Source organism: Chrysoperla carnea, chromosome 5, assembly GCF_905475395.1.
Source record: "Chrysoperla carnea chromosome 5, inChrCarn1.1, whole genome shotgun sequence".
In the NCBI taxonomy this organism is placed as follows: Eukaryota; Metazoa; Arthropoda; class Insecta; order Neuroptera; family Chrysopidae; genus Chrysoperla; species Chrysoperla carnea.
Window position 1 is genome coordinate 24,638,408 of NC_058341.1, and position 27,642 is coordinate 24,666,049.

At 27.9% G+C, this 27,642-nt stretch overlaps 1 protein-coding gene across 2 annotated transcripts in view; it reads left to right on the forward strand.

Moving 5' to 3' along the window:
• Positions 1-27,642, forward strand: part of LOC123299697 (Ig-like and fibronectin type-III domain-containing protein 1) — a 171,530-nt gene that overhangs the window by 94,909 nt on the left and 48,979 nt on the right. For both annotated transcript variants that reach the window (XM_044881997.1, XM_044881998.1), the window contains exon 2: positions 15,107-15,294. In XM_044881997.1, the coding sequence (XP_044737932.1) occupies positions 15,107-15,294 (188 nt within the window). The remainder of the gene's footprint in view (positions 1-15,106; positions 15,295-27,642) is intronic.

Here is a 27,642-nt window from a genome sequence, read left to right on the forward strand (position 1 = left end):
GCAGACACACAGGCAGACACACACACATAGCGGTCAAACGTATAACACCCTTTTTTGGTCGGGGCTTAAAAATAGGGTGGGTTGGTTATTATGAATTTCTTCTCAATTTCATTGTCTACGTTTTTCACAAAAGGTAGATAAATAAAAACATACTGTCGAAAACATGAAAATTCAAAAATTCGATGATCCTTAATTTGACATAACGTTATTACAAAGAGGAATGTTTTCGTTATTACAAAATGAAAGCACTATCAACCTTTTAAAGAGGAGACCAAAATCAACGGTATTTCCAGATGAAAACTTAATTGTAAGGTTTAAACTGAAGAAGAAAACTATTTATGGTTTCATTCTAATGAAAAAAGAATTTATATCAAAAATATTTTATATTTTTCAAAAGTTAAAAAACAAACGACAAATTTTATTATTTTTGTACACTGAAATATTTAAAATAATCCTTGGTTTGTTATCTACATATTTATAATTACATTAAATGTAAATACCTAAAAAAAAAACGTTTTAATACTACAGATAAAAATGGTTGTTTTTACACTGGTTAAACCTAAACAACATAAATACACAATTTAATTAATGTAACAATTTTTTTTATTCTTCGTAGATTTTTGCACAACTTGTTGATATATTCTTTACTTAATGGCTATGTGTGGTATAGGATATTTACATAATTCTATAAATTTTTGGTAAACTTTGTTTTTATATTATGTTTTTGAACTGTTCCAAGAATGGAATTGTCTAAGAGGGCTTATAGAAATTAAACTTTTCGTAAAAATTATAGTTCAATATTCCTAAAGTTTTATTAAAAATTCATTTGAGTTGAGATTCACTTTGTGGAATTCTATATTCAAATTAAGACAACAAATATCATATTTGTATTATTTATTTATTTTTCCATAATCCATTTATAAAATTCTTCAATTGTTTAACAGGTGACTCCATCTATTGAATCATCTTCAGAACATAAAGTAAAAATTAAAAATTTTACAGGTTTATACACTGTTTGCTTATTATGTAATTACAGGTAATAAATAAAAAAACAAGTTAATAACTTGTTCAATATTTTGTTACAAATACATATTATTTTACTGAAACTATTTCTATTTACATTGAAGGTCAAGTGGATAAAAATTATTTTAATTTTAGAATAAATTTTTTTTTTTTTTTTCAAAAATTTGTAAATATATCGATTTAGGTGTAGTTTGATTTCTTTAAATATTTATTATATGAAAATATTGCCAGATTAATTAAAATACACGTTCTATATAACATTTACAGAATTTTGTTCGTTATAAAACCTCATATTAATAAAGAAATTCAAAAGAATGTGTTTCGACTTCTGTTTTATTCGTCTTTTAATGCTTCTGTTTTACGAACTTTCCAATGTATAAATACTGTTTTTGGTTTTGCCATTTTATATCTTTTCCTTTTCTTTAACGCAATCATACAGGAATATGAGAAAGCAAAACACTCGATTTATTTTGAACTAAATTATTTTATTGTAACCAACTAAAGCCATTAACAAACTTCACACTAATTTTATACTTCATAACATACATATATTTGACTAGCTAAGCTTTTTTAATCATACTTCACTCGAAAATATAGACTTATAACGCAATTATGACTTTTTGGAAGTGTCTGATTCTTTTTAACACGTTTTTATTAGTTACATACGTATGTAAGCATGTTAATATATTACGTAAATTTTGAACATGATTTTGACCTCGTCGTATTAACTCGAAATTCGACATATTTATCAAGAACGATGACAATATAATAATTTTAGTTTATACATAAAATTTATTTGATTAAACTGATCAGAATTTTCAGGATAAAAGATTTCTATATCTGAAAATACATATATTTATTTGCGCTCCCACCATATTTATACTGAATTTTTGATAAACAAATATAATAGTCTCAAAAACTAAACTACTTTTGGCAAGCCCCAGTCACTTCCTCTTGTTTCAATGAGCTGAATTTCGGTATGAAGCATCGTTTCTCCAAGGCTGGTCAAATTTATAAAAGAGGGGTCTGATTTCATTTGGACATTTTTATGACTTTAAACATCTGTACAGCCCCTTCAAATTGATCTATGCGTCTTTTGAAGGAATTAACTTTGCAATCCCCCCTACCGCTCTTTTATGGTCAAATTGCATGTTTTTCAAAATGGAAATGAAACGAAGAATATAGTGGGGAGGGGAGTATTATGACTTCAGTGGTTGATCTCTGCCGCTCAAAAGTTTGTTTTTATTTCATAAAAACATCATCTTCACTAAATTTTAAATTCTATTGATGTTTATGTTTCACAATTTTCCTTTATTATTTTACTAAAGTTTTGTTAAGTTTTCAGGAAAAACTTTTACGCTACATATATATTTTCTTAAAAACATTGTACTTTTACATAAACTTTACTTAGTTCGTTTTTGGTTTTTATCAATGAAATAACTTTATAGTATTTGAATCAGCAATTCTTTATTCGTTTATTGATGAGTAGACGTATTGCATGCTCCATCTTATAATTCATCATTTATCATCACCTAACTAGGCATGGAGTCATGAAAACTTTCTAAACGTGATAATCACAGCTTTTGTAATCAAAGCAATTACGTATGAACGTTGAATAAAATGTTGGGTAACTTATCATTAAATGTAATTTTGAGTTTCAAAAATGCAATCAGTTTTCTCGTATATTTCCATTTTACAATTTTTGGACCAATATTTCTAACAACTTTTTATTTTCTATTTTAAATTAATTATTTTCATTGCAAATTTTTATGTAATCACTTTTTAAACGCCTAAGATTGTGTACAAATAGCAAAAGCATTTTGTTTTAAAGCGTCCGGTAATGAAAATTAGACGAAGTGATAAAGGTTATACTATTTTTTCTTTTTAAATTCTGAATTACATTTATTATAAGTTAAAGAAAATGTACTGATTATAAAACCTGCGGTTAAGTGTGTGATTATTCACGATTTAAAAGAAAGTATGTTCTTTTCGACATAAGTTATGTATTATTACTAGCACAATTATAATAATTTTGTTACTAGACAATATATATTTGTTACACAAAAAATTTTGAGATTTTTTTGGTCTAGCCTCTAAATTCGAAAACAAATCCGAAGCGTGCGAAAAGGAATTCATAATTTCAAAATTTGTATATTCCTAATTACAGTGAAAATCATCTTCTTAGATCATTTTGACTCAAAATTTACGAAATTCGTATTCATGCAGTTATGTTTCTTTATACATATTTTGAAGTTATAACATTTGATTGGAAGTAACCATCATTATTTTCGGTTAAATTACAATGTTGACAATTATGGCTACAAGTTTAGCTTAAACTTAAATGCTCACATAAACGTCAACGTGTATTTATGGATCTTATGGATAGACATTCTGACTACTGGATCCTAAACTATTATAGAAACACTGTAAAAAATTTAAAAAATATTTCACTGTTATCACATTTTATTAAAAAATTTATTATTAAAAAACAAGAAAAAGCAAGAACAACGTTATTTTGATTTAATATATCCATCAGTATATTTGATATATCATCAACTCATGTTCTTTTGATATTGTAATTTTTTACACTATTTTTAACATTGTGTAAAACAGACGAAGAAGATTGTTCTTAATAAAACAACTGCTTACTGTAAGTGTTTGTACAAAATAAAAGGATCTAAAAGGAATGCATCATAGAGATTAGATTTAAGATGCAGAAAGAAGCGTTCAAATATAATACGTACATACAGTTTCGACTTATACTTAAAGTAAAACAAAAATTTAGTAAGCGTGTTTCAGTGTTCATCATAAAGGATTTTGTAAATCAGTTTGTAAACTTGTTGGCAGAGTATTAACATTTATAAACACTTTATACAAGTTGCTTCACATCTGTAAAATCTTATTATTTGTGAAATCTTTGATATTTGCCTATGAAGCAAAAAAGTAACGCAGGGTGTATGTAAATGGATTAATATTCCAACACACAAAATAATATAAATATTTTGAATAAAGTTGTAAATGAACAATGTTTACAGGTATTTCCTGTATTTTGAAATAAGGAACTTTCCGATGATAGCTTAAATAAAGAGCTGAAAATCGCACAACTTTTGTAGATTGAATGACATTAAAATATTAGGTATATAATTTAAAAAAATTACTATTATTGTTAATATTACATATATATATAAAAAATAATAGAAACATGGTAGAAATATTCTAAGAATATATGATTTTAAAAGCTTTTTGTTTTTTAAATAAATAAAAGTTAAGTAAAAATACATTTCAAGCTTCAAGATTTTATTGGAAAAAAGTAAATTACTTTTACAAAGTCTGTGAACCAGGTGGAAAATAATATCCTTTTTCCTTTCAGAAAATAAGACTAAACATAGACTGCAGGCACATGCAAAAACTTTTTTGGGTGAAATGACCCACTAGGAATCATGTTGAAAAAGATGCTCCTATTTGTAAAAGCAAGTTTAAGCACCATGGCGACAGTTTAGTGCGGTAGAGATGAGTACAGGTGAGGATATGAATGTCACACCCCTGTATCAGCAAAGATACCGTTGTTGCTGGCTCTGCATAAGTATTCGAAACAAATTACAAAATGCCGTACAGAAATAAATCGCGAAGGGCATCGCAAATTGACGGGAAATCAAAAATTTTTTAACTTAAGGTACCGAAGTTATCGAATTTATTTCTGTACGGCATTTATGTAATTTGTTTCGAATACTTATATAGAGTTAGTATCCAGCAACGCCGTACATGGAGCAGGGATGAGACACCAACGGGTGTGATATCCATTTTCTCACCTATACTCAAATGTACCGCCCAAAACTGATCCCATGATCATTAAACTTACTTTTACATATCGGAGCATCTTTTTCCGCATAATTCCTTGAGGGTCAATTCATCTGAGAAGTTTTGGCATGGGCTTGTAGTCTATAAAGAATATCAAATGCTCTTGTAGATGAAAGTGTGAATTAAAATTTATTAGAGATAAATTGAATGGCGATAGTCTTAAAAGGCGAATGAAAAACTACAAAGCATTCAATTTTTAAGAATTCCCAAGGTCATGAACACGTTTTTATATTCTTCTCGAGCGATTTAAAAATTTTTTTTAAATGACTTTTATATAATAGAATTCAACAGTAGTTGAAAAAAAATGTATATCTGAAATCTTGAAATGCAGAAATGTAATTTTAAACTTTTACTTCGCAATTAAAGCAAATTACATACCTACATAAAAAATTGCAAGTGAAGGAAGAAAATAAATAGAGGAAAACAAGAAGAAATGTAAGTGTATTTACTACCTAGACAAGTAGACATTACGAAGAAGTGACATTGAATTGAAATAAGAGTACAAGCTTCAATTAGTCGTACAATTTCCGTAGTGTACAATCTCTTGGGACAACATGCTTACTTTTATATATATTACACTCAATATTTTTGCCCAACAACAACAATTTTAGTCTCTTGCTTGTTAGTGTACAATGTGCTTCATGGTATTTCGTAAGGTTTGTCATTCACTATTAAAAGACGTCTAGCAAAGAAAGAGATCTTTCTAACAGGTTCGTGTTTTGTCAATGATACGTTGTATGATCTTATTAGATTTAAGATTCAAATGAGGCTGATTTAAGGCTAAAAACTTCTGAGCTCTTCAATTCCAGAATAGCTGATAATTTGCGTCAGTTTCCATAAAATTAGTCGGGGAGATTGAATTCTAGACACATCCATGCTAGTATGAGATGCAAGCGTAACAGCTAGATATTGCTAAATGTATAACCATTCCTTAATTAACTTAAACTGTGCTTCCTAAAGAACTCCATTCACTTCTAATAGCCGATATCTTTAAAGGCTAAGCTGCTGAATAATTATGAAAACTACGAAAGTGACAAAAAGGAACCAGTGATCGAAATACAAAGAAGTATGCTAGTATGCTATGGAGATAGAGGATTGCGTAGCTTAGTTATCTTTTTTCATGTCATTAATTGCCCTCCACACAATTCAATCATATACAATCTCCTATCCTAAGTTTCCTTTTCACTTAGCTAACGTAGGTTCTATATGAATTACGAATTTTTTTATGTTGTCAACAGTATTTGTGAATGGTAAAAATAATATAATATATGTGATCTAAAACGAGGGCAAGTTTCATCATATCCTGAAGCACAATGTTTATTTATCACATACCTTATTATAGTTGGCACAATGCCGAATTCGTATCCTCGATAGTTAAATTATATCCTTTTATTTCTTGTTAAAAAAAATAAGAGATGCGATCTATCCATTTATGGTGTTGGTGACTATTTCCTATTTTACACTATATACCTATATGTACTTGTTTATTAGACAAATACGAATGAGAATGAATCTTGTATGTCCTTCTGTAATAATCCTGAACACACATAACTGGATAGTAGACCAGGGAATATAGAAAGTTATCACATTTTTCGAAGTAAACGTCATATTGACACAGAATTCTTTTACACGTATCAAAATTTACCCTTTTCGTTAAAAAATATTACTGAAATAGGTTCCTTACATACATATTGATGTCGCCAAGGTAAATGAAACTGTAAATATCAAGGGATAAAATTTAACAAAATATCGAATCTAGTGACTTTGTTTATTTTTGTAATATACTCAAATTGTTAAAATTCTCAAAGCTGACCATTCATTACGATTGTTTTTGTAAAAAATCCGATGGTTATCGACACATTTTAAAATTACAAATGAAATTGTGGCATTTTTTTATAGTTTAATAGAAAATCAACTCTCAAATTATCTGTCAAAACTAAGGCAACATACTAAAATTAAGAATGGCTTACACAGTATGGTTAAGTATGAATGCCATATAATATATGACAGCTTTACGCTTTTATTATAAATCTATGTATCGGAATCTTTGAATGTGATTTTCATCACTTCAAACGTACTCAAGACTTTATTGAAAGTCATCATGCCCATCAAGAACCGATGACAATACAATAAGTTTGTCCGATTATTCTGATCAGGTTCTTCGGGATAAACGATTTAATAATATAAATATTTCATATAATTTTGGTGGAAGCGCAGATAAAATTAATAATATTAATAAATAATAGTGAAAATCGTAAACTCTACTTTTTTTAACTTTAATTTTCTACTTTTAAAGTCAGCTAGATATAAAAACGTGTCTTTTAAGACTAACTATTATTTATGTATTAAGGTTTTTTGTGTCTTGAAGGTGTTCACCACCCTGTTTGCACTGCCATATTCGAAACGATGTCGAGTATTCTTTTAATCTTACATAACTCCAAAACCAAAATCGGTACATTTTTGAAATTTTGACTGAAGTTGCGCAAAACGTATGAAGTATGCATCAATTGAAAAATGGTTACCATTCCTGGTCTATAAACACAGTACACCCAATTAAATGTATACATTTATGGTACCACTTTTTTTTTGTTTTCGTTTTTTAATCAAATCGATTTATTTTAATGGACCATAACATTAATTCTGACCAATTTAACCCTCACATATACAATCAAGCAAATGCAAAAGCCAAACCATCTAAAACGCTTACATATGTATGTATTTTTTACACAATATAATAAATAATTATTTAAGAGGTAGCTTACAAGTCTACCGTTTAAACATATTATTGTTAAGGTTTTATCCGACACATTAACATCGGCCATGATGTGAATAAAGGTTTTTGTGATTTCAATTCACAAACACTCACGCACAAAATTTATGTGAATCTTGATTAAATTCATTACTCTAAAGTAGGTGAAAAATTGTGTATTTAGTCCAAGATAGAACAAACAATTGACTGAGTAAATTGTTAAAATACCATGTACAGAAAGTGGTGGTTACTTTGTCACATTACACATACATACATGTCACACATATATAACTGAAATTACCATATAATACATACTATACGATTTTCGCATAATTTGCGGTCTCACGGTTAAACAGTGATGTTTACGAAAAAATGTTTCAATTAAAAGTTGTTTTTTTTTTATAAGGCACATTTTTTACATTTAAAATTTTGTTCTATCTCTAACGGTTTACAAGATGGGTCCTACGCACCCAAGTCCCAATTGACCTATGTTGCTCATTTATGAACTCAACCTCACTTTTTACGTCCTAAGCACGATATAAAATTTCAGCTTCATATCTCTTTTCGTTTTTGATTTATCGTTATGACAGATAGACGACAGACAGACAACCGGAAATGGACTAAATAGGTGACTTTATGACCACCTATACCAAAATTTTGTTCATAGCATCAATATTTTCTAGCAATACAAACTTGGGACTAAACTTGGTGTACCTTGATATATTTCATATACATGGTATAAAAATAGACCGACCCTATTAACCCAACCCAACCCAGCCAAGGTTAATGAAATAAAGAAAAGAACTTGGTGAATTTTGTTTGAGAATATATTACCTCAGAGATACTTTACGTGCCGAAAAAGATGTGTCTTTTTTCTGTCAACCATGAATACTAAGTTAAATTCCATATTATAGAGCTTAGGCGAGTAATTGATTCTCTTATTTGAGTATTGCGCTCCAATTTAAGTAATCCAGTTCGAACTTGTACTGTTTGGAATGAGCAGATAAAAACCCACCATGTTTCTTTATTTTGTTTTATTCAACAAAAACTTCAGTACGTTCACTTTCAATGAAAAGGGATTTCTCTTTTTTTTCCTTTCATAATTTATTTATTCACACTATTTTTAACAACACTATTATTAATCAAGTTTTTAATATCTATCTTTTTAAATCTACAGTGATCACAAATCCTTTATTGGCATTGGTAGTTAGCTCAGTTTAAATTCACTATAAAAATTTTCCGCAACAATTTTGACATCTATGGTTTGATTATTGCTAACAATAATCGACAGTAAACCAATCCAATTGTTGAAACGCTGTTGTTTTAATAAAATTAATTTCCAGGAAACTCATTAGTGAGTTATTTCATTATCAATTTACTCCTTCATTAAGCACAAATAAAACCTACGCATGCGTAAGAACACGTGAGTGCCAACAGAAATTAAAGCATCTAGAAAACACGAGAATTTTCTGTTTATATTAATTAAGACACAACACACAATAAATAATAAACACATCACAAACTATAGTAAATACGAAAGGACAGACAAAGACAAATGACATATTTTATAGAGGTTTAAGGTTTTTGTTACATCTGTGTGGATATAAGTGTATGGAAACTCTCAAAATATAACTAATAGGTGGGTGATGTTAAGTTATGTAGCTTGTTTTCCGTTACGTTTGCTTGATAATATTTACTTGCTTGCGTTGAATTGTTGCGTCATTATAAGTTATTTTGGAGATGTTTTCTTCTGCTATGAATGTAGAAAGTGATCTCTTACGGATGTTAATTTTTAAGGTTAGTAAGCTTTCATGATGATTAAAGTCTCAACAACAAATATTTAATGGTTAATAAAAGAAACATTACTGAACTGAAAAATCAATTCATTTCTCATTACCTATCGATTGACACTATAAAAAAGTGTCGGTTATTCCTTTAATATCTGCCGAATATGGAACATTCCAAAATTTATTACTATCAAACTAACTATATTGATTTATAAAAATAAATAAAGTGAATATAAATATCTTTCTTTTTTGAAGCTCCAAAACGGTAATATATGAATTGATAAATTTAGACGAGAGATCATACTCCTGTAAGTTTCCATACAGTAAGTACTAGGAATGAATAAAATTAAAATTATCAATCTTTATTTCACGTAGTCTATTAACTTTTTTCCACTTGAAGAAGTAATAAAACAAAAATTACAATTGTCGTTTTCGATTCTTTGATTTTTGAACTGTATGAATTCAATTTTTAAATTATGCTTTTTAGTACAGATGTTCTTTTCTACAAGAAGCTAGAATATATAAAAAAGCGTATTCGTTGAGTGCAAAGTAGATGGAGGGGACTACTGAATCGATCGCAGCGCTACTCTCATAATATTTGCGACAAATCACACGTTTTATTTAAATATCTATTGTTTACATTTAATTAGTATATATTTAAAAATTCAAATAAAAATAATTGAATCATAACATGTAACTGAACTTGTTAAATTAGAAATTTTCAAAATAGGAGACGAATTTGCATTAATAGAAACTTCTATAGCAAATAACAAATTAAAACGTATTTAATTCGTCTTTTTTAAAGAAAAGATATTCGTGTATGATCAGCTCTCCTAGTTATATTGCTTTGATTTAATGAATAAATTGTTTTCAACTTTCATAGCTCACACCGTACAAGAACGGTTTGATTCCAAATTTTCTATACTAAAGTTTTCTCAACAGCATGAAAGTTATGTTTTGTGTACAAGTTCAAGATCTTAGATCGTATATAATAGGGGTAGATATATATGTTTAGTATATATTTAAAATACAGGTATCGCAAATATTTTATACCATTACGATAGGTAGATAGAGTTTACTATGATACAAAAGATAATTTACCTGAGATAAACATAAAGTTTTACGGTATCAAATGTCAACAGTTATAGCGGTACACACAAATTAAGAAAATTTTGTGGAAAATTTATTTGAATAAAATTTACTTAGGTATATCTAATACACTTCCGGGATATCTAGTTTACTGGTTGTTATCGCTATAATAGCTTTTGTACTTTTGTATACAAGAATAATATTAACTTTTATAAGGAATTGCATAAAACTAATAGAGTTACTTTCGTGTAAGTCGGATCGTGCGCCTGTGCAACTAGGAACTATTAAGAACTATACATAAGTCATATGCTTGATGAATATGAAACTTGGCACTTGCAAGTAGGTCTCGAAAAGGCAGTATTTATGTATTTACCGTGGCACATAGGTTTCAGACTATTCCATCTTTTATGAAGCCTAAACTTTAAAAAGTTAAATAAAACTATTCGTGAGTTTTTCAGTAGAGGAACCACAGAGGAGAGGTTTCAGACCTCCCCTCCCCCCGTAGGGATTATTAGCAGGTCATCACTCCATAGTATAAAACAAAGTCACTCCCCGCTGTCTCTCCCTCTGTATGCTTAGATCTTTAAAACTACGCAACGGATTCTGATGCGATATTTTTTAAATGTATAGAACGATTCAAGAGGAAGATTTTTATGTATGATACATGCATAGTATAGTAGAGACACTGATAATTATAAAGGTTTCTAATGTAATGCCGTAAATAAACACATTTTTTTATACAAAGACATTCTTTTAGTATCAGCATTGCACCCGTGCGAAGGTGGGGCAGGTCTGTAGTTTTATATAATTTAAATTCAAAATAAAGGTTTAAAGTTTCGAAAATCTAAGACAAGAGGAAGTTGAAACCCCCACCCCCTATGATGAAATTCTGGATCCGCCACTATTTCTATACAATTGAAAATTTATAATAGCTAATCTAGTTGGTAACACCCAATACATGCTTATTCAAAATGAGAAGAAGCACGTAGGCTGACTCCATACTACATAGTATTCACTGGAGTTTTATTAACTTTTAGTTAAATATGTGTTGGTACTGGATATCAAAACAATTAAAATAAAGAGTTGTAAGCATTCTAATTGTTATGGAATTAATAATATAATAATAATTAAAATTAATTATGCATTAAAACTAATTGAGAAACTATAACTTAATACCATGAGACAAATCTGATATTGATTCAATATTACAAAGTCATTTTACTTCGATAAAATTACGCTTTTATTTACGAGTTTATGATCCGTATTAATATATCCCAAGTTTCATGTCACAATGAATCCTCTAAAAATTTGATTCATCATTAAAGAAGATCTATCTTCTTACGCCTGATGCTTATCTATTTGAATAGTTGAGTAATCATTAGAGTGGATTATTTTCCCTACTTAAATTTGTGGAATTCCTATTCAATTTTACCTTTATCAATTTTATTATTTTATAGAAGATAAAAAAACTGTTCAAGGGTGCTTGACATTCAAGCACTTATATTAAAAAGAAACCTTACAATCCTGCATGTAAAAAAAACTTCATTTTCATCCAATTGAAAATATTGTGGTCTCACTTATTTTTATAGTTTTTTTTTTTTTAACTCAATATAATAAAAACCCATTGTGAATAAATAGTTATACATGGGGAATAAATTTTAAATTGACAGGTGTTGGCAGTCTGGTCTGGAACAAGTAGCACACGATCACATGCATACCTCTGTTCATACCTTTACTATCATTGTTGTATATGGTTTATATTACAACAACCTTATATATAGGATTTTACCACCCTTGTGTGCAGCTTTCAACCTTTTGTCAACTAACATTTTATTGGTATAACCGTAGCAGAGAGGGAAGAAATTGGTTTTACCAATAAATAGTAGATATATACACGCCAAGTACCTTATATACATCGATTTTACTCACTGTAAGTACTTGAAAAACGGCAATTCGTACTGCACTTGGGTATTGAATGTTAAATATATTTTACCTCTATGTGTACGAACCAAAAGCTACGAAAGTTTTGAACAAAATTGTCAACGTATCTTGGGAATGGTATAAGACTCGGGGATTTATTGTGACGCCCATACTTTAATGTTTGAAGATTTTTTGATAATACGATTGTGTATCATAGTTTTCATAAAAAATTGAAAGATATAGTTTTCATAAAACTATGGTGCACATGTAGGCACAGACGCCTGAAGCTAGATAGGTATAGGGAACACCGCCACCTTGTTACCTTCCGATTTGAGACCATTGATATTCTAAACAAAATTTGACTATGAATTCTCAGTTATTACATAAATAAATCCCACTTTCGTTTTCGGGTCCGATTAAATTTGGAGCAGTTTTTTGCTATGTAAGGATTGATCAATTCGAATACATCAAAATTTCAAATCAAATTCAAATTCAAATCAAGATCAAGTAAAAATTTTCCAAGTAGTTTTCGAGATACTTTTTTCATAAAAAACAACTGACAATGTTCAACTTTGTAAGAAGTTATTCTTTTTTTATTGGAAGATCTACCGCCTGTTATAATTTTCCGCATCATAATCCAAAGCACTGTATATTATGAAGGGCAAAATCTACGAAAACAAGACAAACAACAGGAAATAATTCAAGGTGAATTTTCAAAAAAGTCTCTAAAATTGAATCATTTTCAAATTTCTCATTTTCGGTCTAATCATTGCAAATTAACATGGCCGATGTTTCAAAATTAAAGTTTTCCTTCAACAGTGTATTTTATAAAATCGGTGTGCTTTTTGGAAAGCTACAAAATGAAGGACGGATATAAAAAAAATTGTATTTTTGGGTTTTAAGTTTATATATAGACGTGATGAGGTATGCTAACCAAATTTTTTTCCACTTATATTGAAATATATTGTTTGCAGGATCATATTTAAACATTAGAAACCTATGTTTGGTATATGATGTTGCCAGACATGAAAACGTAATTCTCTTATTGCGTGGAACTAAATGGAAATATAAATATTTAATAATTTTATTTTCATTTTATCGATTTTATTTTATAAATTATTGATGTAGCTATAAAAGAGAATTAATGCGTTTTACACAATAATTGTTTTAACTATTAAACAGAAATTCAGGAACTTGGTTAATTATTTACAACTATTATTTGTTAAGTTATTTAATGATAATATGCTAACTTATTTAGAAAAGTTTAAATTCGAAGTAATTATATTTCGAAGTACATAATATTAAATTCTTTACCTAAACAAGTAAAAATAACAATTGAGTTAGTTGTTGAAGTACCCTGTATAAGATAGGGTTGAATATAAGCGTTTGTTTTATTATTTTTTAAAACCACATTTTTTTTGTTTTTCGAAAATAGTTCTTATTATTGGAAATTCGATGTTTTGAAAGTAGAAACTAACGTTTTGAAGAAGTTCTAAAGAAAAAGGTTAGATTGCTATCCTTTCGATTCTAACAAAACATAGGGTTGTACGTTTGAAGTGGCCAAAGCTTGTTTTGGTAGCTGGCATGGATGAGATTAAAAAAATATTACGAAATTAATTATTTTGATATCCTAATAAGTCAAAGAAGTGGTAAATGAATGATTTTAGATGATCCGATACTTATTTATTAGGAAAATAAATAAATAAAGTCTATACTGCCTTCATAAAGTAGCATACCTACCTTGGAAATGGAAATTATGTGTCAATAGTATACCAATGTGTGCATATATATTTAGCAGACTGGTCGACCAGAGTAAATTATGGGATTTGTTAGATCAAAAATTCAAAAGTGCGAATTAAAAAAATTACCAGTCGAGAACATTTCAAGGCACAGCATAAAAGTCAAATACACGTTGGTGGGAGTGGATACATATTTGTGGACGTTTTTAAATAAAGACGGGCTTAGGAGTTTTACACACCCCTTATAATACATACATTTATTTTTTTTTGATCATAAAAGTAAATATTAAACTTGGGATTTTATTTTTTGTAATAAAAATATGTAATTTAAAAACACGATTTTATGATTATTAGAATAACGCTATAAAAGTATTTTGATACACTGTGGTTTGATGCAGTTGAATGTTGAATTATTTTTAAAAAATGTTTAAATACGAAGTTAAAGGAAATTTCACTCATGGTTTCAATTTTTTCAAAACATTGTACTCAATATTGTAAACTAAAATCTAGTTTTTATTTCATAGCAATATCATAAATTCACGCCTAGAAACTTTACGGATTAAATCACCTTTGAGACTTTGTGTTTGTGTTCTTTATGGCACGTTTGCCGTCCTCTTACAAAAGACAATTTTCCAAGTCGGGTCGTTTTCTTTCATAAGGTTCAGAATGATGGATATCTGGCTTTTCGTTTGCTATTCTAAAAGGAAGTTCATTGAATAATAAATTGGAAAATTATTTTTAAATCGTCAAAAAAGAGATACAATAAAAAAATAGTCCTGTCAAGAAGAACGCCAAAAAGAAGTAGTCTAACAGATAAATTCGATGATAATCTAGTCCTTTCTCTTCAACTTTTCAATACATTACATATAAAACATTCACGTTCAATCCAAAACGATAACAACAACAAAAATTAATTGGTTTTTTTGTTTGTTTTAATTTTCAGGTCAACCTGGCAAATCGCATGGAAATCAAAATGTACATGTGTATGAAGGTGACGATGCATTAATCACATGTGTTGTATGGGATAACGATGATGGCACAGTATTATGGAAATTGGGTGATAAAATTTTGACAGCAAATAGCGAACGTGTGACACATGATAAAAGGATATCAGTATTACATGATGAAAGTAAGTACATAATATATAGCTACCTATAATAATAATATATCATACTACAAGGATATTAACATTTATATCTCTTCTTTTCTTTATTATATAACTTAATAAATGCATTTATATGTCACAGAACTGAAACTAATTCGTTCAATTTATTAAGATATTTTAAGGAGATAGGATTGGGTACGAAGACAATACTAGCAGTTATCCACCAGCTCCGAAATTTTAACATTCAAAACCATGACTACTGTAATAAAGCTTTCAATTCTAGTGACCTCAATTATTCCCCTTTTGTTCACAATTTCATGAGCTTTAATATTTTGGATAGGAACCCTAATTATTGTTCTAAAATAAACTTGCTTTAAATATTCCTTGTTATCCCGGAGTAAGTTTTTATAACACGGATCTGTACCAATTTCCAAATAAATGTTCTTTCAATTTTTCGGAATCCCGTAGCAACCAAACATTTTTTCGGGATAAAAAAAACGCATGTGTTATCCAGGTAGTAAAATATATGTGCGCTAATATTATCCAAATCGTATGGAAGCCTAAATAGCCCACTGTCAATTGACTAGAACGTGGCGCTAAAATAGCTTATTTATTAAATATATACTACCCACAAGTATAAACCCAACATTTAACAAGTGCACTTGTGACCTGCAGCATTATGGAAACGAATCTTTTCGAAGGTGTCGATATTTTGTCATGTGCAGATTCATAATTAAACGTCATAATTAGGAATGTGCAGATGCAAAAGAAAAACATCAACGATTAAAGCAATATATTTTTTAATTAAAGAAAATTTTTAACAAACTACATAAGCGAAATTATAAACATATGGCAATACTTACTATTTTTTAAGGCCACTAAAAATATTTAAATTCAAATCAGATAAATCCCTTCAATTGGCGATAGAAATTTGTACTATTAAACAGGAAATGGACCGGACTTTTTCAGTAGTTCCAATTTAGACCACCTGATTACTTACCATTTATCAATAGAATAATCACTTTAATTTATATTATCTGTGTGTCCATTTATGAAATGCATCAACTCGCTTTTGTGTTCATAAAAAAGAGATATGATGATATATTACGATGCTTTTGTTCACATTCGTTATTCAATATATCTTCATGAATTAGATGAGCTCAATAATTTATTTTACTAAGTGAAAGTAATAAATTGTATTTACAGTAAGTGAAAACAAACAATTGAGTGAGTTAATTAACGAAATACTCTTTATAGATAGTGTTGATCAGTGCTTGAATTATTTTTATAAATAAGTACAAAAAACATTTTTTGAAATTTTGTTTTCGTTTTATGGTAACTATATTTTGGAACAAATTTTAAGGAAAAAATTTTCCTCTTCAACAAGGACCCCTTTGTCCCCCTTAATATTATCGGATTGGCTTAGTAAAGAATTGAAAGTAATAAACTTACCATTTAATACTTCTTATAAATTTTCATCTATCTAGAAATTTTATCGTTTTTGAGGAAAGCGATAGTTCGATAATCGTTTTCGTTTTTGAGTTATCGTGTTCACTAAAAATGTACTAATTTGGTGATTTTATGAACGCCTATACCAAAATATTGTTAGTAATAGTCAATATTTCTTAGCGTATCAGACTTGAGGCTAAACTTAATACACTCTGTAATATTTCATATACAGGGTGTAAAAAGTGAGTATCCTATATTGTCTCTTCCTTTTTTAAATGAAAAACTGACATGTTTAACAAGTTTTCTTTCAAAATAGTGAATGACAATTATTTGATTTACTATCCGTTTTATAAAAGAAGACTTATTTTTATCATTGATTAAAAAAAGAAACTGTATAAAAATAACGTTTATTATCTTATAAATCTTCTTCTTTGCTAATATAATATTACCTTTATGATTTTGATTATATATCATATGAATATTCTTGCATTTTCCTTTGTATACATCACGCACATCTACCCTATAAAGAGAATCTCAGTTGTTCATAGTGTGGTGCTATTATAATTTTCTTTCTCTTCTTCCATAATTGTTTGGAAAAATATTCCACCTACAAAAGTTACTAATATCATTTATATTATCAATAAGGCTATTCAAAAATTATCAAAGCAAGACTTCTTGGAACTATGTTCCTTATCAAACGTTTTCGTTCTGATTTGTGTTGTTGGTTGGGAGGTAAAACCAAAAAGATACAAAAAATGGACTATTTTCATCTAGGTTATCTAGAAAACTAAAACTTTTCTAATCGATTCAGCTTGCCATGAATTTTGAGAAAATGCAATAATATTATTATAATTTTCAATTTGTGATTTTTGTCGAAATTTTATGTTTAATCATTTATAAAAATAAAGTTGTGAAAGTTATTAAAACTTAAAGATAACGGGCAAAATTTTTAGTAAGTACAATGAATTTTTTTAGTTTTGTCATAAATATCCTGATCAAACCAAATGTTATGTACGCTCATATTGGGTTGACTATTAAATTAGAAGTATGTCTTCTTAAATCTAATATTATAATTAATTCATACAGTAAAAACTTAAACTAGATGTAAAATCAAAGTCTTTACAGACTCAACTTAAAACTACTACCTCAAATTTTCAGAAAATATATTGTAAATAACAAATTAACATTTATAATGTACCAGGTATGGAAAGAATATATTTCCTACCGGGAGTCCCACGATACCTCTCATTCTTTTTTATCTACATCTTGTTAAATTTTTTTGGCAATTTTTTTCCCAGTAGTAATATCTGAAAAACTGTGAAGTGTTAAAAAGTAAAATCGTATTTTTAGAGATACATAGTTCCAGTCTTTCTAGCCTCGGCGCCGATGATTAGGTGGTAATTTTTTAGCTACATTTTCTAAAAGTTGAAAGTTTATGTTTATGAGCTGTCAATATCTTTCGCGTGGATACAGATATCGGAAATTTCATGAACTTTTTAGATATATCTATCCGGACAAAATTCGGTGCCAATCATTGTATTTATACACAAATTAAATTAAAATTATGTCATATTTGAGAGCTGATATCATTATTAAATATGCACTAAACAGTTATGCTATAAACATCTATAGAAGTTTATTTAAGAAAATTAAAGTTGAAACTTTTTGTACATACAATTTATCTTTTACAAAAAGTTTTCTGAAATGTTAGAGTGTGTATGTGAAGCCTGTCTAACAGACAAACGCTGACTCCGAGTAGATATGTGAAGAACGTGTTTATGACGGATGTATGTGTTAAATTATTACTCAACTATGTACAATAAATAAATCGGGTGTCACAAAATTAATGGAACGATCCAAAAACATTTGTGTGAAATGACCATGAAAGCTTCCTCTGAAGGTCAAATTCCAAATGAAAACACTTATTTTATGGTGGATTTTTTGTAAAAGACATAAAAAGACATATTATATTCAAAATATTTTTTGTTAGCCAAATAGTTATGATAGATAATACTTATGAAGCTACGAAACAGTTGGATATCCTGTTATGTGTGCCATTTTTTTTTTATTTCTTAAGATAGTTTCATCAAGAAACCTATCGGTAAACTTAATTTTAGTCACGACATTAACACTCATAGTCATTCAGAGATCCGTATTTGAGCACTGCTTAACTTCAGTGATAACCGTTGTTTTCGGTGTGTATTTATGGAGCGTGGCACGTGACGTTGACGCGAGTTCCATGATATTTGTTCACACTTTTGAACACTTAGATTTTTGAAAAGAATGATTTTTTGAAAAACCTCGTATACTCATCCTGTTATTTATGATACGCCGAGTATACGTTTTTGTATTACTTTAATTCTTTTAATTTTAATTAATATAAGCTTTTCATAACAGTTTTCCATATTATAAAGTTTTTGTTTAAATTTTACACTTTTAATTATTATACATATAATTTTCTATAACAATATAAAATATAAAGTAAGTATGTATGAAACTGAATGTTTATTTATTGTTTGACTTAAATTTACTTCATTTCTCTTATTTTTCACTTTCTTTGTATTTATAATTTTTTTCTATTTTCTCTGCCGCTAAACTTAAACGAAATATTAAATATAGTAGACTGTAAGACAGTGACACAAACGGCAATGCCGTAATAAGGGTACCTAGCACCGGTGGCAAGTATTTAAGTTGCGCCTTATTTTTGGTGAAAATTCGTATACTGATAGTATTTAACATAAGAGTAAAGGCAAAATGGGAGATAGTTGGCATAATCATCTCAGTTTACCTTAAAGAATCTGTACATTTAATTGATAAACTTTTTAAATTTATTCAAATGATAGAGTAACAAATTAAAGTATTGATTTCTCTCTATGTTTCCGAACAAAACAAGGAACTCATTACTCTCCTAACTGATACTGGGGTATTTTGCATAAGGAACTGATTAACCTTCAAAAACGAAGTTTTGTTGATAATAAAGAAAGTAAAAAATACAGAGTAATACAAACAAAATTGGATTAAAATTGTAATTATTATGCTTTTCAAATTTGTGACCAAAATTAGCCTAGCTCTAAAATATTTCCAGTTTGTGGAGTAATGGTCCCGGACTTAAACCGAAAGTGATAGTCAGCGAAAAACCGACATCGCAGATGAAAAATATGACCCAAAATTAGTGGATTTCAAAAAAATTCCAATAAGATCGGATCAAATTTACTTGTGTTATCAAAAAAATTGAATTTTTCAACTTAATGACGTCATCAGAACCCAAAAAATTTAATTTTGCTCTATCAAATCCAAATTCTACCAAATTTTGATAAATTAAGTGTATAATCTGACGAAATTTGGGTCATACTTTTCAAATTTGAGATAAAAATTAACCTAGCTCTAATAAGATTCAATAATGTGGAGTCCTTGTCCCGGAATTAAACACGTAAGTGATAGCTAGCGAAAAATTTACATCGCAGGGAAAAATAATGATCCAAAATATCAATGTGAATTAGTATAATATTCGAAGTTAACATTTTTCTTGAAGAAAATCTTACATAAAATAAAATGTTCGAATAAAATGTTTAACAAATAAAGAATTAAAATTTAACTTAGTTGATTTCAATAAACATATTAAAATCGATTTATTACATTATACATTTTCTATCGAAGAAAATTGATAATGTAATAAATTAATAAATTTTCTAAGAAGTAAACAGTATGATATATACACCACGTTTATAAGTACATGTAATTAATGAAATCTCATTATTGAAATGAAATGAAACACCGACTGATAAATATAGTTGAAAATATGTTTTCTCCAAGATATTTTCACTCATTTACAATTATTCTAATTGTAATCAATTAATATTCTTGTATCAGAAAATTAAAATCTTTGAAATTATATAGCATATGTAGGTTTCTATTAATTAAATTTTCTTCACCTTATTTTCAATACATTCTTAATATATTATATTTGAATTATATCACAATTAATTATAAACCCTTTCAAACAGTTTCTACTTCACGTAACAGGTATGTAATGAGTAGATAGGTACAAGACGATTAAGGTAATAAAATTAATGTATTTCAACAGACAAAATTTGCAAAATTCTTACAAATGGTAAATAAGGAACAAAATACATTTTAGAATGTCCCACATTCACAATGTGGAAAATTTTTGTCCTAATTTGCACCCTGATGGATGAACATGTGTTTTTTACGAAAAAATGTTTCAAGCAAAAGTACTTATTTTTTTATGAGGAACACTTTTGTTCTATCTCTAACAGTTTACAAAATGACCACTTGTTCCATGTTGCTCTTTTACTAACTCAATTTCACTTTTTACGTCCTGAGCACGTCCTTGATCATGGATGGACAGCCGGAAACGGACTAATTAGGTGATTTTATAAACATCTATACTTCTAAGCGTTACATACTTGGACCAAAATTAGAATACCTTGATATGAATTCCACATGTACAGGGTATAAATATTCCGTTTTTTATTTCCTGCACTTAAATTTTTAACTGAGTTTTGACGAAAATGTGGTTTTTTGAGGGTTTACTGTTTGAAATTCATATCTGATTGTTTTAATTTTCAATTTTAATAAAAACAAATGTATATTTTAATTAGTTATTAATTTTTAATAATTTTTAATATATATGTAATTAAAATTTTTACTATCAAAAAATATTAACTATCATATTTTATTATTAAATTATCAAATTTTCGAGAAATACAATATGTTAGTTTACATTTACAAATGGAGCTTTTATCAAAATAAATTTGTTTTATTATATAACAAAATATATTATGAATCTTACTTATCATTTAAATGGAATGTAAATGATATGATATATAATTAAATGAATTAATACAACTCATATTTTGATTAGCATAATTAGGCCAAATAACTAAAATAAATTTTAGTTACATTGTGTTACATGACTATTTTAAATTTGATTAGTAAGTAATCGATCTTAGAGTATCCTACATTGCTTGGTTTTTTAAGTTCGGATGCGAAAGGTAATATATTTTCCTTCGTATAATTTAAGTTTTCCTTCGATAAACGATATTTTAAGTTGAAACGTCAGAAAATCTTCTCGTTGTCCTATTTCATCACTCATACAGAATATGTACTCCCTTTTTACGCTAAGATTGTAATTTGCTACTTGCGATTGCATGGAAAATCAATCAAACAATATTTATTAGCTATTTTTTTGTATTGGTTATGTGTCAATAATTATTTGTTATTTATTTTGTAATTAAAATATAATTTTTTATTTATAATTTATTTATATTCATATTCATAAATTATATCATTAATATTATTAACATTCATAATTAAAAGTTGGATTATTATATTCATTTACATATTTTAATTGATGATGACGCAGGTTTTACTTTTAACAAACAGGGAAAATTTGTTTCTCCTACCTTACTCGTTTTAAACGTTAATGTTTTCTGGAATTTTTTTCATATATATTTATTGTAAAAAGCGTCTAAAAAATGTAAATGCTTCCACTTTTTTGCTAATTTTTATGTCACAATAACTTGTGGTGGGTACCACATTGATACGATAGTGTTTTTGTCATAAATCCCAAATTTAAATGAAAAACAAAAGTATAGACATCGTTTATCTTCTGATTTCATAAACGATTAACGTTATCGTTAAATAATCGTAACTTCAAGGAAATTTTTACTTGGGATTTGTTCTCAAAAATATTTCAACAAAAAATACTCTGTATTAATTATATAACATTCTACATTTTTTTGGAATAGTATATTACACACCCAGTCAGCAAAAGTAAAGAATGATTTCGCCTTGGCCGACAACGAACATGATATCTGAAACATTATTTACTTGCTTTCGTGGTGTGTTTATTATTTATCACCCTGACGGAGGCGGAAAGCGGCAACTTTGTTTTGCACAGTGGGCGGAAAGTTGACACGTTGATTGCGGTCTATTATTGTTAGTTCCACATCTACCTCGGTTGATGATTTTTGTCAATATATAAATTAGAAATACGACTGTATCACACTGTAACAAATAAAATACTTAGTATCGATAAATAGATAGGCTCATATAACATTAAATAACAGTTGCAACCCGTTGGAAAACTAACTCATAATTTCTATTATCGTCATTTTATCATTATATTAAAATTCTTTAACACATATACGTTCAGTGATTTTTTATCTTTGTTGATGCTTTCATTTTCAAATAAAATCACAAGAAATAGTCGCTAGTTGTTCGATTTATTTTTAGCTTACTGAATTGTAATTAATTTTAGTATAAACAATTGAGAATTTACACTTCACAATATGTCATAAAATACCATAACCGTATAATTTACTTTTTTAATTTAACTTTCTGGACACTCTGTTTTCGTTTGTTGTAGAAGTCTTTTACAAAAAAAAAAAAAAACTTTTTTTATTATTATTATTATTATTATAATTATTTTTATCTATAATTCTCGCTATAAGGTCAATGGTTTAAGGAATTTTGCCAAATAAAGCATGTAGAGTTCGTACAAAACGAAGTGGCACCGAGCAAGAGAGAGTGTAGATACGAGTGCACATACATATACATCATACACTCTCTCTTGCTCGGTGCCACTTCGTTTTGTACGAACTCTAGCACTATGCTATGTTATATGTATTGATAAATAACGATGGATACATATTAGATAGACATGATATACCACTAAAAGCATAAATTTGAACAGAAGAACAACGTACATTCAATAATATATTGGAAATGATATATTTTGATGAATAAATTATGATTTGTTATTATTTAAGTTAAAATATTCAAATATAAATTAGTGGAGTATTGTAATATATAAACTGTTAATTATAATATATATATTATTATTTATTTCATTACTAATATTATTATTATTATTGTTATTATTTGAAATAGTAATATCACTATGATTATTATTACTACTGAAAGTATATATTTTATTTATATATGTAATTATTATAATAAGAAATAAATCTTAATATAAATAAAATAGAGATGAGAATGAATATAGATGAAGAATCAAGAATCAAGGTATATTACAATCTAATTTATAGTGAAGTGTTAAAATATATTTAACTTGTCTGTGTATGGAAGAAGGTTGCATCTTGGTATCCCAACAAGAAAAAGTGACAACTTTTGCTCTTAATGTCTATTTCTTTATAAATTGGCATCATGTTTTAAATCACAAAATGTTCAAATCGCTGCTCATTGATAGGTATTTATTTTGTTATGTCATATTCACTTTTAAACAATGAAAGAAACACATACCACATAATTGAAATATTTAACAATTATATCCCTTTGAGTATTCAGGTGTTTCGATACCAAAAAGAAAATGTTACCAAAAAACTGAAATTTTGTGTGTCAATTAATGAGTATTTAATACGTCTTCTGTATAAATTTCAAGTCGATTCTCTGTACGGGTTACAAAAAATTAGTTATGAAATTTTTTTATATAAACTATATTTTTTTCGTGTTTATTAAAAACAAGGGTATTAAATCAGTCTAAATGTGATTACCTATGAAATAAAATCCGAAAATTTGTCAAATACCTAATGCTGTCTCATAGATAGTAATATATTTTAAGAGACTGAAATGTGATGAAAAGTACCTTGTTTCCTAGGTACGACACTTTATCCTATATAGTTGTATTAAATATTGTATATTTTGTATTATTTAATACGATATAAATGTTATTTTCTTTGATGGAATGAGATAAATTTTCTATGATAATAGAACAAATGAATGATTCTATGTTTATTATAAACGAATACATTTATTTAAATTAACTTCTCTATAACATAGTTTTTTCATAATTTTCCCCATCCATATCTTATCAACTCTACCAAATGAGTGTACATGTGTACAAAACTAATCGCGATTTCATTATAATGAATTTTTGAAACTTAAAGATTACGGATTTGATGTCAGGTAGCAAAAGTTTGTAGCACTGTAATTTCTCAATACGACATACTCTTTCGAAAATTTAAATACTGAACAAATATCGATTAAAACGTGTTAATCGTAATAAATGACGTGTGTTCTATTGTACAATATCATAATTTACCACGAATCACACCCTTATTCACATAGAAGGCGCTTTCTTCATCAACATGGTAACCTATAACAAAAATGAAATCAGTCGTGAAATTAAGTGCATATCTATTATCTTGTGTCAAGTACATGACGATGTGTATTTTTAAACTTTACCTCTTTTCTACATTTTACGTTTCTAAGGAAAGCATGGCATAACAAAATATCCAAAAATAAGTAGCGATTTAGGTGGACTTAAACCACAAAAAATTATAGTCATCTTGTAAATAAATGAATAACCAAATCAAATTTTGTTTATTTCAACTTTACTTGAAAATAAATGCACATGTCTAATCATTTTACACTTTGCTTTCCTTCTAGTGAACCTTCTAGTGAGTCTTCATATCTTATAAATAGTAATGTCTGTCGAGAAATCAGTGAATAAATCGGGTTCATTGTTATCTTGGTAATACATCTTACCGTATTGCCGTATTAATTTACTAAAAAATTATAGACTAAATTTAAAATAGTATCTTACTATAATTTTATAAAATTGACAGAATCGTATCTAGCCATATTGATCTTTAACCATTTAGAAGTCGAATAAATAAAACCATATAATACCTCATATAACATACAACAATATTTATCGTATCAAAATGTTTATTTCCATATAATATGTATAAGTATCGTTATCATAGACCTCCCTTATCAATATGGTACTTATAATACCCAAAAGTATATATATATATATATATATATATATATATATATATATATATATATATATATATATATATATATATATATATATATATATATATATGTATTTAATATGAGGTATGTATGTGTACTGCAAAAAGTAAATGCAATATAAACTACGTTAAGGATAAAGTGAATCTATTGGAAGTCTCTTAAATATATACAGGTTGTATGTTTTGGAAATGGTTATAGAAATCCATAATAGTTATCCAGCCGAATATATTACAATATCCAACTCTCTATATATATTAAAGATATTGTTACAGTAATCCGACATTTTATGGGTTTTTATCGACTGACTATTGATGATGATGACTATTAAGATATTGCGTTCTTTACATCAAAGCCGAAGGAAAAGAGAAAAATAGTTCTTTTGTACAGTTTTGTAGATCCATTTAAACATTCGTTGCATATTTTATAGGAAAATTTATCACTGTTTATTATATATCTTTATTTTTTATTTTACATTATTCTATCGTTTAATATTGTTGAATATTTAATTGAATTTTATATGCCAACTAGATTTTTGTCCCATGATTTACTAACCCTTGCCGAAGCCTTATTCAAATCTAACAAATCCAGCCTGGGTTTGTCTAACCTTGCCCAAAATCGCTTGTCAAGCCTTGGTTTGTTAACTCTTGATTAAGTCTCGGTTCAAGATAATGAACAATGAGTTTTATTAAGTTACCGGAAACCAGGTTTGAGCCAATGTGTGACACCTAATTTTGTTTCCAAGCTTGAACGGATGCCTTCCAAACTAAGTCTTGAACTTCTTTATTTCTCTATAATAATCTTGTAACAACTTTCTTCAATATACTGCGTTAACATTGATTGAAATTCGTTCCTTACTTATTGAGCATTACCATATTTTACAGGTGTATATCCAACTTTTCAAAATACACACCGAATAGAACTCTATAAGGATATAATATTTGAGGTTATAGCACACTCATGTTGTCAACAGAGCCTATATCTTATATAGTACCAACATATAATTCTATAGGGTATTTCATTCATATTTCAAACTCTATTATATTCAACATACTCTTGTGGGAATCGTATTAGATGATTCAGTAAATTCATTCTATATATATTATATATATACTTCTTCTATAAAATGAAATATAAGATTCCTGTAAAGAGATCCTTTAAAAAAGATTTTTATAATATACTCACATCGTATAGAATTATATACTTGTCTATCTATAACCATATTATATATTATATTGAGATTTATATTTAATGTTTAAATCATATGGTACAGGAACTGTAAAATACTGATTATATAATGCACATTCAACAAGATGCAACTTAATAAAATAATGTGTTCTAGAATTGTCATAAGCTCCAACGTGTTTGGTATCAAACGAAAGCTTTTGAATAGCACTTTCTAACAATTTATAGTTTATTTTATAAAAATTCCGTTATACGCCATAATGATGAGGACTAAAAGAATTAAAGGTAAAATATCATGTTCAGTAGCAAATAATGTAAGGTATTTGCATCTTTTGCATAGTCAAGTTTTTGTTTGAACTTATTTTTGGTATTCCTTATTTCCACTTCATAATCAATCAATATATAGATATCTTAAAAACAAGTTTTATGCCGATTCTAAGTAAAACATTCTAAGCTACTTTTTCTAATAATTTTTTTCGTAATCTCTAACCATCTTTGGCGCTGGGCAAAATTTTTAGAATTTGCCCTATTTGTCAATTTGTAGTAGGCTAAGGTTAAGGTTCAGGTTTCCGTTAAATATCTTAAAAAATGTGACCCATCCCCCTCTATGATTTTCCAAATTTTCAAATTAATATTCCTATAAATGATGAAAGTGCAAGGTTGTCTTCATCTTAAATGCGACACACTGGAAAAAATTTAGTGGAACTAATATTAATCGTAAATTTTCAAAGTTGGAAATAAGGAACCTACAATTTATTTTCCATAGCATTAGGTTCTTCCAATGAGATAGTTTCTACATTAAGTTCTAGATAGTATTAATTTAAGAATGGCTACCATAATTGTACCACTTCTAATAAATCAAAATAGTAACATCCAAAATTATTGAGCATATTAAGAAATATACACGTAAAGAAGGTATCTAATATTATGTTT